We start from the raw sequence: 12,211 nt of genomic DNA, 5'->3' as shown, positions 1-12,211 counted from the left end.
GCCTAGCTTATTTTTCTAAATATGCTTTACACATTTTTCTCCCTCTTTTCTCCCTGTGTGTATCTTACCTTTCTCCCATGTCCTTTTAAAATGTAAAAGTAACGTAAAAAGACGCAGTATATTACTGTCAAGACTACAATGTATAATTCTATTGTCCTGAAGATGATGCCTGGTATTTAATAGTGGCATCCAAATGTCGTCGACACTGATACACCTTATGCACCAAGATTAAGCTGCATTAGAATGTGCAATGGTGTTTAAAAGTTGATATATGTCTGTGTAAACTGAGTACAAGTATACAGACCCATTTTGGCTTGCCTTTTGGCCAATCCCTCTCGTTGATTTGTCTTGTGTTTTGTGGGTCACGGCTGTGCCCACTTGTTATTGATTGTTTCTTAAACGCTACTTATTGAAAAATATTATGAAAATAAATTCTTGTCCAGCTGGACAAAAGTCATACTTTCTATTTAGCATATGATTATCTCCCCTTGTTTACTCTTTTAGAATAGGGACCACTGTTCTTTATAATATGATTATACGGTTTCGAGTTGGTGGCAGCTACTCCCCGCTGGGCGCTGAGCATTGTAATTACTGAAACGCAGCCCGTTTTCAGAGGCTGGAAATTATTTTACGCACACCGCGCTGTGTATTTTGGCAGACGCTTTATTTTAAAACTTATTAGAACTGTTTCTGAATATTGTAGGATGTTTTTAATACCACTCTGAAAAACGAGCACTCACTTGCACTCACCTGTGACCCTAATTGTTGTCCCGTGAACTGTTTCCGCCTAATCCTAAGGCAACCGGCACTCTAGCCAATCGCGGTTGTCGAGGGCGGGACAGGGGCGGCACCTCACGGAGCGTCGAGCGGTTAGCGCTCTAGACCTCCGCTTCTTGAGGGTATTTAGGTTGCGAGGAAGCAGACGTTCCACGCGGTTCGAGTTGGTGGCAGCTACTCCCCGCTGGGCGCTGAGCATTGTAATTACTGAAACGCAGCCCGTTTTCAGAGGCTGGAAATTATTTTACGCACACCGCGCTGTGTATTTTGGCAGACGCTTTATTTTAAAACTTATTAGAACTGTTTCTGAATATTGTAGGATGTTTTTAATACCACTCTGAAAAACGAGCACTCACTTGCACTCACCTGTGACCCTAATTGTTGTCCCGTGAACTGTTTCCGCCTAATCCTAAGGCAACCGGCACTCTAGCCAATCGCGGTTGTCGAGGGCGGGACAGGGGCGGCACCTCACGGAGCGTCGAGCGGTTAGCGCTCTAGACCTCCGCTTCTTGAGGGTATTTAGCTACTCGTCAGCCCCAGCGCGCAGCGATGGCGCGCAGGGTAGGCGCCATCGACTGCGCCGAAGACGAGCCAAAGACCAGCCCGTCTGTGCCCGTCCGGGCCAGGTCGGGGCACGGGGCAGGAAACGCTGTCAGAGGCATGTTCTCGGCGGGCCAATTAAAGGCTCTGCGCCCCTGTACAAATAACAAGTGTACTATTTTAACTCCTGTTTCAGTGGGCTCTCAAAGCTGTCCTCACTGTGCTTTTGCCTTATCCAATTATCAGCCCTACCCAGACGTGATACACAAACGTAGGATTCCGTCCCCACCAGTGGCTCAGAACACTTGTTCTTTTACATTCTACACTGTTAACTGCAGATCACTGCCTCAGCATAAAACAGACATCTACCATCTTCTAATAGAAGACAAACCATGTGCGGTTTTCCTTACAGAGACATGGCTGCATGATGGTGCTGGCCCAGACGTAGCGGCCGCATTACCTTCTAATTATGCTATCGCTAGAGTCGATAGGGAAAGACAGGTTGGAGGGGGGATTGCTGTAATTTTTAAAAGGGAATTCAACTGTGTTTTCCAAGCGGTTAGCATCCCTGGATGTGAAGCAGCATTTTTTAAAATTGCATTGAACCCTAATTTTACGTTTTCTGGTTTTTTAATTTATCGCCCTCCTGGAAGCAGTAATATTTGGGCTGCGAACTTGGCCAATGTCATCTCACCCTATTTTCTGAATGCCCAAAATCTGACCCTACTGGGTGATTTAAATCTCCACCTGGAGGATACATCAAATAGCACGGTTGCTAACCTTCTGGAAGATTTGAACACTCTTAACATGACATTGCGGAATGAGGGACCCACTCATCAAGCTGGCCATTTGTTGGATCCCATAATATCCAACTTACACGAACTAAAATGGTTGAAAACCGACCCTATTTGTTGGTCGGATCACTTTTTAACCCTTTTTAGCATTTCCCCTACTGATCCAAAGCCGCCACCTTTGGCTCGGCCCCCAATTCTTATGAGAAACTGGAAGAGGCTGGATCTGTCCGAGTTGCAGAATGCACTAAGTACTCACCCCCCCGTCTTGGGCACTGACATGGAAATGATAGCGCGTGAAGCCCATACCTGGTTGGAGAGAGCAGTAGACATCTGTTTGCCCGCTACTAAGTGCAGAGGTAATGTTCATCGCCCCCCAGCCCCTTGGTACAATGCTGAGTTGCAAGTAGAAAAAACCAAATGTAAGGCATTAGAGCGGAAATGGCGACAGCACTACGATCTTCGAACAAAGGAAATTTATCGTAGTGCCAGAAACCTCTACCACAGAGCCTGCACTAGAGCCAAGGCCTGTTACATAACTGAGACTATCAACACAGCCGCAAACAAAGCACGGACTCTCTTTAACACTGTTAAGGAACTGGCCGGCGCAAATTCCATGGCTGCCACACCTCCCTTGACCTCCCAAAAATGCCAAAATCTTGCCACGTTTTTTGTGGAAAAGATAGAGAAAATTATAGCCAACATAAATCCCCCGATGAGAGACGCTGGGGAAGTCCCGTCTCTACGCCTGGCAAACCAAACTGGACCACGGCTTGACTCTTGGCCACCCATTTCCTTGGATACCCTAAAATCCTTAGTTGTGTCCATCAAATCAGGCTCTCCATGTGATCCTCTCCCCATCAACATCTTGAGGCAGCTGGACAATCCAGCCCTGGGGACGATTGCTGATATCCTAAATGCCTCCATCCACCTGGCAACTGTTCCAGTGGCGTGGAAGCATGCCATGGTCAGTCCGCTATTAAAAAAACCGGCGGCGGATCCAGAGGTGTTGGCCAACTACCGCCCAATTTCCCTGTTGCCTGCGTTCTCTAAGATTTTAGAGAAACACATTCACGGTGTACTCTCAATGTTTACTGAGAACAATAATTTACTTCATTTTACTCAGTCAGGGTTTAGGGCCGGTCACTCCACTGAGTCCGCCCTCTTGGGAGTCACTGAAAAGATTAGGGGACTTTTGGATGAGGGGCAAACGGTTGCTCTTGTCTTACTTGATCTTAGTGCGGCCTTCGACACCATCTCACATAACAGACTACTTGCTAGGCTGAGTGATGATGGTGTCGGAGGGAAAGCGCTTGAGTGGGTCGCGTCCTACTTGAGCAACCGGACGTTCCAGATCTCGTCCTCCCAAGCCCAATCTGACATCTTTCCATCTCCACATGGTGTGCCGCAGGGCTCAATTTTGAGCCCGCTGTTTTTTAATCTGTATCTCCGCCCACTCGCTGTTTTAGCCGAGCGAATTGGTTTAGAACTGATGTCTTATGCGGACGATTCGCAGATTATCTTTTCCCTTACCGATGCAAAGCCTTCATCCCCATCTGCATTGAAATCAGGTTTGCAGGAAGTCTTCAGCTGGATGTCAACTAATCAGCTGAAGCTCAACGGGGAGAAGACGGAGATTCTTCTCCTAGGGAAAAAGAGAGATTTATGGCAGGACACACATTGGCCGCCCTCCTTGGGTGTTTTTCCCTGTCCGGCTACTCAAGTTAGAAACCTAGGGGTATGCATTGATGACTCTCTATCAATGAAACTGCAGGCAAACAAAGTAGCTGGCATGTGTTTTACCATCTTGAAATGGTTACGGAAGATCATTTGGATGCTGCCTATGGAGACCCAGAAGACCGTAGTCAATGCATTGATTACATCTAGGCTTGATTACGGTAACATCTTATACCTGGGCTCCAATCTAGCCGTGATCAGGCGGCTCCAACTGGTCCAAAATTCCGCTGCCAGGCTGCTTTGTAAGATCCCCAGGACAGCCAGGATTTCAAAGCACCTAAAGGATCTTCACTGGCTCAGGGTTGAGAACCGGGTTCGGTTTAAAGCATTGACCTACATGTTTAGGATCAAGGCAGGGACTGCACCAAAGTATCTGCAGAACTTGGTTAGGCCATACATCCCTGGACGAAACCTCCGTTCTTCAAATGGAGCCAACTTTGTGGTTCCCAGATTTAAACTGGCCCGTATGGGGGGAAAGTCGTTCTCCCATTTGGGACCAGTCCTATGGAACTCCTTGTCTTTGGCCCTGCGTAAGGAGGAAAATTTTGCCACTTTCAAGAAAGGTGTAAAAACCTGGCTTTTTAACAAATAATAGCAGGCTTTCAAATGGGGTGTTTTTCTGCGTTTTTGGTTGTTTTTCTCAGCTCTTACATCTGTTGCGCCGGGAAACCCTTTGTGGGTATCTGCGCGCATTATAAGTGCAAAAAATAAATAAATAAATAAATATGATGCTACCCAAGGTCCCTACCGAATTACCTTTGGGTTCCCTTGTCCTTGTATATAAAAAACATTTAATGTGTTGGCCCAAATAAAAAAGGCTCTCTAGACGTTCTGACTTTGCCTCACCTAGGAACTGACCCACAATTATTCTTCCACCTGCCATTTGAAAGGGACCATGTTGTTCCGAGGGACACCGATATTCTCCCCTGCATGTGGGTGTAGTCTAGCATTATACCCACCTGAGGAGAAATCTCTACCCTCCCTCTATAAAATTAGGTTGGTCCACTGGTTGTGAAAGGGCTCTTGAAAGACAAACAGTGTGCCACCTAGGTACTAATACAGTCAAAGTGCTCTGTGAGGATGCTATTGGCAGGGGAGATGGATGGGGCTCACCGACTCTGCTGAGGCGAGCTGCTTCTATATGCAGGGGTGTCCATCCCAACTTTTCACCAGTCAGACCAGGTCCCTCTTTCACTGCTGTGCTACTCCAGCTCAGCTGCAAATTCCCCACACTCTGCACTAGTTTTGTAATCATGCACAGGGTCCCAGCCTTCACCAGCTCCGAATAATTATGGTATGTCAATTGCACATCTGAGACATGCATCTGGTTACTATAAGCGAGTGCCAACTACTTATAGGATCATCATCCTAATAGGTATTGCAACTGAACTCTTAACTGCAATCCCTTGCCTAACTGGCATACAGAGAGGGTCTCCTTCAGGCACCAGTGCATCGAACAACGGGTAAAATGTTGTTTGCTTTTACAGTACCCCATCCTAAGCTCTTTCATACTTATGCTTTTAACTGAAGTGCTCTTTATTATGACTTTTTAGGGTACTTGGCTTCGCTGGAGGCAACACCTCTTCCTGTACTGACAATGACAATCTGTGTCTCTCATCACTCACAAATGTATCAACTGTCATAAATCAGATCTTATTAACGTTGTACTTGTCAGTCATTTTATGTTCCTGCACCAAGAATCCGCATGCTCCTGTGGATGGGTGTTCCATGAAGACAGGCTTTTCCCTAAGAGGTTGCATGGCTCTCCATCTCTTATAAAGATACATGTCACAAATGCGGTGGACATAAGATGTCATGCTAGTTTCTATTTACACTTTGTGCTACTTTCTTTTGGCATCTTCCTGTTCTTTACCTGCAGTGGCCCATTACACTAATGTAAATATAGGAAGGGGAAGCCAGATTATAAAATATATGCCAACTACAAATAATTGAGTGTACTTCTAGCTCTCTGTCTGCCTTCACTTTTTTGGGTTTCAGATGTGTATATTTATAAATGCTTTTTATATCTTTCACCATAGACATCCTTAATCCACGACTAGCAGTATGTTTGGCAGTGCTTAATTTCAGCCAGAGATTGCCAGTGGGCCTCACCAACACCGATTATTTAGAATCGCAACTTAATTTTCCTCATTGGACTTTGACAAGGAGCAAGAGAGAAAAAAATGGGTAATAGAAAGAGAAAGACAGAACAATGACAAAGGAAGAAAACAGATGTAAAAGAACTTAAAGCAGTGTGATACAGGGGCAGGGAGGGTCAGGTGGTAGATGAATGAGACATGAGTGAGAATCAAGACTATGCAGCCTCAGCACCCCTGACATTCAATATCACCCGCTGTGGGCATTTGAGCAAAACAGGAAGGAAGAATCTGTTTCTTTCTGACTGGAAGAACCCAGTCAGTCAACTTGGCAAAGTACACCTTGGATGACTGCGACCTCATATGCAGGGTTCTGCAAGGATCCTCTCTGAACCTGGCCCTCTTCAATGCATATATGAAACCTCTACCCAGCATCATCCGCTCTCACAAGATCAACATCCTTTCCTATGACGATTGCATGCAACTCATTCTCTCCCTCATGGACAAGACGCCCAGTACCCTGATGAGGTTCAATTCCAGCATTACTGAAATCGTCCACTTGATAAAGACCAACTGTCTGAAGTTTAAACCAACAAGATGAACAGCATCATCTTCAGGAAGAGCACATCACAGTGGAAATCCACCTGGTGGTCAACAGAGCTAGCACCAATACCCACTCCCACCACCTACATCAAGAACCTGGGGATCGACATGATCACCCAAGCCAACACAGCTGCAATCTCACGCCTTCATGACCTGAAGAAGCTGATGGAGACTTCCAAATGGCTCCTCCAAGCAACTTAAAACCATCATGCCCACCATGGTCACAAGCAAGCTTAACTATGGTAACACCCTCTATGCCTGGATCAACAAATATTCAGTAGGCTGCAGACCAATCAGAACTTGGCAGCCATAATCACTTTTTCAAACCTCCACAACACACTCACATCACACCACACCTGAATGAGCTCCACTGACTTCCCATACACAAAGAAATACAATGCAAACTCCTCACCTACATTCTCAAGGCACTAGATAACTGGCCCAACATACCTCAACAACTGCATCTGCTTTCACAAACCTTCCAGGTACCTCCCCTCATCTGCACTCCTACTTGCGCACATCCCATGCATACGGAATACCAGATCTGGCATTCATGTGTTCCCCTATATTGCTCTTAAAGCGTACAACAACCTCCACATAAGAGCATCCTCTTCACTTCTTGAATTCCACAAGAAGCTAAAGAGCTGAATTTTCGAGTTGTCCCACAAGGTCCTATGTTTGGATAGTCTCACACCTGCTCAGCACCAGGAGACTCTCCCAGTGATAGTGTGCTCTGCAAATCTTCATAACACCAGCATGTATTCTTGTACAAATTAAGCACTGTTTGTTGGTGTGCCTCAAAATGTAAGAGTTCATCTGAGTAAAATAAAACATTGCATTTTCAAAATGGCTCTCTACAAAAGTCTTACGAAGTAAGAAACATATATTCCTTACAAAACCCAACATTCTGAGGCACATGACCTTACAGAATATGTCATGATTACGCTATGAATACAAATAATACCGGAGCCAGCATTTTAGGGAACCCCCTTCTTAAAATGTCAAAAGATGTCATTAGAAAAGTTTGTTGTGGGACCTATTTTCTTGAATATTCTTTCTATTGTTTTTTTTATTTATTCTGGATATCAGTGCATTTACAGCAACTTATGTAAATGGTTTTAAAGAAATGTTAATTAGCAGCAGTCTCCAAACAAGTCCAGCTTAGCCCAGAAGTACTTGTATTATGTATTGTGTAGGTTGAGTTCTAATAAACATCTGTTACTTTTCAAAAGTTGGCAATGGGAAAAAGTTTGAAGACTAACTACACCAGTAATATCTATATTCTCGCATTTACAAATCAAAATGTAATACTTGGGTCAAAATTCAAATATTTAAATACATCTTTTTGACAAAACATTGTTCAGGCAAAAAGCGAATTAATTTACTCAACTCTGACAAATCTAGTTTTAAATGACATAATCTACCTAAAAACGTGCTGACATATCTGAACAAGGCAAAGAAGCAAAAGCATACACACAGTAGATTTGGAGTAGTGGAAATCTGTTTCTGTGCTTGTTTCTGTTGAATTGAAGTTAGGTCTTCACTGCTGTTACTTGCTCAACACATTCTCTATTAATTAAAAAGCTCTTATTCTATTACTTTCCTTTTTAGATATTCAGAATTACCTGCGAACTCAAACAGGCAACAATACAACTGTCAACATTATTATATCAACTGTGGATTATCTGCTGAGAGTTCAGGTATACTCCCATTATCGAAAGCTTGATTGAAATTATTGAACAGTTTAGGGCATACAGCGCTAGTATATTGATACATCTAGTGGAGTAAGTGTCACCACAGCCTGCACTCAGTCAAAGACCTTAATGTATGTGTGTGTGAGGAGAAATTTCATGAAGAAGTGACTTATACCTACTGGCGTGAGTAGAGAGACACTCACAACAACAACATTAGCTTGTCGATCAACAAGCATCCTGAGTGTATTTTACCTTGAGAGTTTTTCAAAGGAGGTACTTTTGACCATAACCAGACATTAAATAATGTAGTGTTTAAAACACAAATGTTGTTCTATTTGATAGAGGTGGATAACATACTCAATTGCAAAAGTGACCTCTTATAAAACCAGAATTCAACATATCAAGTCAGGATCTTGCTATATAAAACTATGCGAAAAATCTCGCTCATGCCGATACTTCAACTTTCCACTAAGAGGAAAGAGAGTGAGGGTGGGTGTATTCTATTGATGGCTCCTCAGTTCACTGATGGGTGGCTGGTATTTACCAGACTGTGGACTTGCAGGATAATTATGAGAGCTTAGTCATAAACATCTACTGTTACCTTGTCTAGGCTCACGGCGACATTTGTAAGGTAGTAAGTACTCCTGCTAGGGCATGGGGCAGAACGAAGTGAGGGCTTGCATGTACTGGAGCCTTCTGTGATTGGCTACATTCCTGTATGATTAAGAGAGATCACAGATAAGACACACAGTCAACCATAAAACAGCTTTGGAAGGACTCCACTTGCTGCAATAGGTAATGGAATGTGATTGACTAAATGTGCTGATTAGTTTTTAATTGCAATCAATTTTAATGAGACATATTCTTTGTACATTTTAGATTTCAGTCACTAGTTGACTTCCTGATATGGTTGTTGTGTCTGTAAGTGTGATTTCTAAAAGTCCCTTCACTTCTGAACTTACCCACTGTTTTTTTTAATAGATCGTCAGCCATATTCTCTATGCATGCAGTTCTCTACCTAAACTAGACTTCTGCCTGTCTGCCTCCTTCTACTGCAATTGGCCCAAACCAGAGGCATATTGTACTTCTTAGCCCACCTTAACATTACTCTGAAGCCCTTCCCAGGCAAACTTCAGATTAATCATTACACCCTCATTTTCTTTTAGCAATGCCTTTTGTAATATCCATTTCAATCTTTATTTACTCTTCCCATTCTCCAAACCTCTCAAACTATTTCATTTACAGTTATAGCTTTGAAGCTGAAATTAATAAATAATCAAAACTCCAGAATATTGACTCTACTAATTTTACCCAGCACCTAGGGTGACCACGGCCTGTATCAGTTGTAATAGATGCCTGTTTACCCTTACCTTTATCCCTTATTTTCTTAATGTGCTTGCATTTGTCCTGGCATCATTGTAACACAACACTTCAGCCTTTTTGGCAGGGAATGAAAGGTTCTTTTGTCAACTGGTTATTTTTGGATGTAGAACAAAATCTAGATACAATACAATAAATGCAATGTTATAAGATGTAATATTTTGTTTTTCAAAATTTTGTGTGTTGGGCTTACTCTACTTATTTCCGGATGGGTGGCATTTCAAAGAATGCCAAGCCTAAATAAGTACAAGTTCATAAGATTAGATTATCATATGGTCACATCTTTCAGTACTGCTCAAAAGATTGCCAGTTTTCCTTCACAGGCCAGCTCAAAGTCTTTTTGGCATTCTTATCATTGCTGATGTTACATTTAAAGGGTCAATTCCGATGTTTTTCCGAATCGGTTCCGGAATGCTTTCCAGGCGACTTGGATTGGGGGAGTCCGACCAAACAATTTGGATGTATCCGGATGCTTCCGGATACGATTCAGCCGGACTCCCATTGACTTCAATGAGAGCCTTTCTTCCGAACGAGAACACAGGCTCCCATTGAAGAAAGAGGTGGCTGGGGAAAACCTTGCACCCTGTGGCAGTCACCCCATACTGTGCATGGTTTAAAAGAGGGATCCCTTGGATACCCCGACATGCCCCATTTAGAAGGCACTAGGTGACTGGAGGGCCTGCTATGGGCCCCCAAAGGCAAATTCCAGCCACGCTATTTGTTCTGGTAAAACCAATTCAGAATGGCTGTCCGAATTGGTCATCGTACTCACTTGGAAACCTAGTCCATTGAGCTGTACGATTCGGTTCCGGAAGACGCAACCTATCAGAATGCCTTTTGGAACCGATTTGGAGAGCCCTAGCGGTTTCCAGGCATCCTAATCGGTCACTGGGAAGTGTTTAGGATTCGGTTGGAAAAAAGGGTTTTAGATCAGATTCGGCAAACCCAAATCCAATTCAGAGCCCTTCCGAACGACATCGGGTTCGAACCCTAAAATGGGATTTAATTTGCTGATGTATGATCTGGCTAATTCCATTAATAAACTAGCTGACAACATAGAAAGAATTCCTGGTAGAGTGTTGCACTGACTTTACTTCATCTGAGAGGAAGCATAAAATGAAGATCACCAGCCTTACAACCCCAACTGGTGAAACATGGTTTGGATACATTTCCAAAAGGAGGAAAATGTGTTTCCTTAAAATATTTAGGGAAATTCAATAAAAACAAAAAATTGAAACTTAAGTGCACCAAACAAAAATAAATGACTTCCCTTGTATTAGGGGCCTATTTAAAAGCTGCGCTTTGACCAATCTTTAGTAGTGATACAATAGCACTGCTTACATCCTACAAAGAGCTATGCACTGATCTACATGCAGAGGTCTGCACCTCTGTCCTCCTACCATTTCTATGTATGAATCTCCACCGTGATTGCAGAGATCTCTGAACAAGTATAACTACATTTTAGCAGCAGCGGCCCGTGGAGGGAGTTACGGTGGGTCAGGGAGGCGGGGAGGGGCAGGGTGGAGGGTGCTAAAAACCAGCATATGGATAATTGCAGGTAAGTAAACAATTTAATTATTAAAAGGAATTTCGTAGCGCGCCCTGCCCTCAACCCTGCCCCTCCCCCTCCCCGCCTCCCTGCCCCACCGTAACTCCCTCCACGGGCCGCGGCTGCATTTTAGTATTGAATGTTGGAGGGATGGGGCAGTGTCTGAAAAATGAGGAATTCTTACTGCTAAATGGGATTGATTTAGGAAGTGTTAAGGAGGTGTTTAGGGAGGAGCAAACACCCACACACAAAAGAGCAAACCAATTGCTACTCACAAACATCACTTCAAAAGTGTCTACACCCAAAAAGACCTCAATACAATTGTAAATGAAGCACAGCTCAGCTTTGGATTAAGTCCACCACCACACATGGTCACTCACAGGTACTGCAACACCCTCTCAGAGGCAAGAAATGAAGCAGGAACTTAAAATACAACCCCTTAAAAAACAATGTTAATGTAATGCGATTTATTTCAGCATTTAAAAGGATATATACATTTGTTTGAGGATAACACATTCTATGTAATTGAAAATAAATCATATATGTTTTTAATAAATGTTTTTCCGATTTTAATTTAAATGTAGCATTTTTTTTGTAAGAAAATGAATTAAAATGAATTCTACCCATACTTTTATTAATGTTGAATACATATTAAATTAATGTAAACATTTTACAGTAGGTGAGATTGTTTTGAATACATCTTTAAATAATTGCACTTGAATTAAACATAAGTAAAATAATTATTATAATACACTTTTAGGATGATTGAACTGCAGCATTTTTATTAGTTTATTTCTTCTAAGTTTTAAATATGTATAACATTATGGGGCTTATGACGATGTCAGTGGGTCAGACACTGACAGCTCTGCGGTATCAGACCCACTGACATCTGCCCCTGCGGTTCGCCCACTGCCTTATGATATGGCGGACAGAGGCATCGGGTGGAGGGAACAATTGCGTTGTTTGCGATGGGCTCAAGGTGCCCGTCGGTGTGTCGGAGGGTCAGTAATCCCTAAAATACGGATGGTGCCTGCTCAGGCACCC

The 12,211-nt window shown here is 43.2% G+C and overlaps 1 protein-coding gene across 1 annotated transcript in view; it reads left to right on the top strand.

The window, feature by feature from the left end:
- The window catches only part of RYR2 (ryanodine receptor 2), a 3,071,198-nt gene that overhangs the window by 2,544,300 nt on the left and 514,687 nt on the right, over window positions 1–12,211 (top strand). Inside the window, exon 81 of the mRNA XM_078648003.1 lies at window positions 8,156–8,244. Within this exon, the coding sequence (XP_078504129.1) occupies window positions 8,156–8,244 (89 nt within the window). The remainder of the gene's footprint in view (window positions 1–8,155; window positions 8,245–12,211) is intronic.

The sequence above is a fragment of the Lissotriton helveticus genome, chromosome 6 (assembly GCF_964261635.1).
Source record: "Lissotriton helveticus chromosome 6, aLisHel1.1, whole genome shotgun sequence".
Taxonomy (NCBI): domain Eukaryota; kingdom Metazoa; phylum Chordata; class Amphibia; order Caudata; family Salamandridae; genus Lissotriton; species Lissotriton helveticus.
The sequence above is the reverse complement of the archived record's forward strand: the minus strand, read 5'-3'. Positions and strand labels throughout refer to the sequence as shown.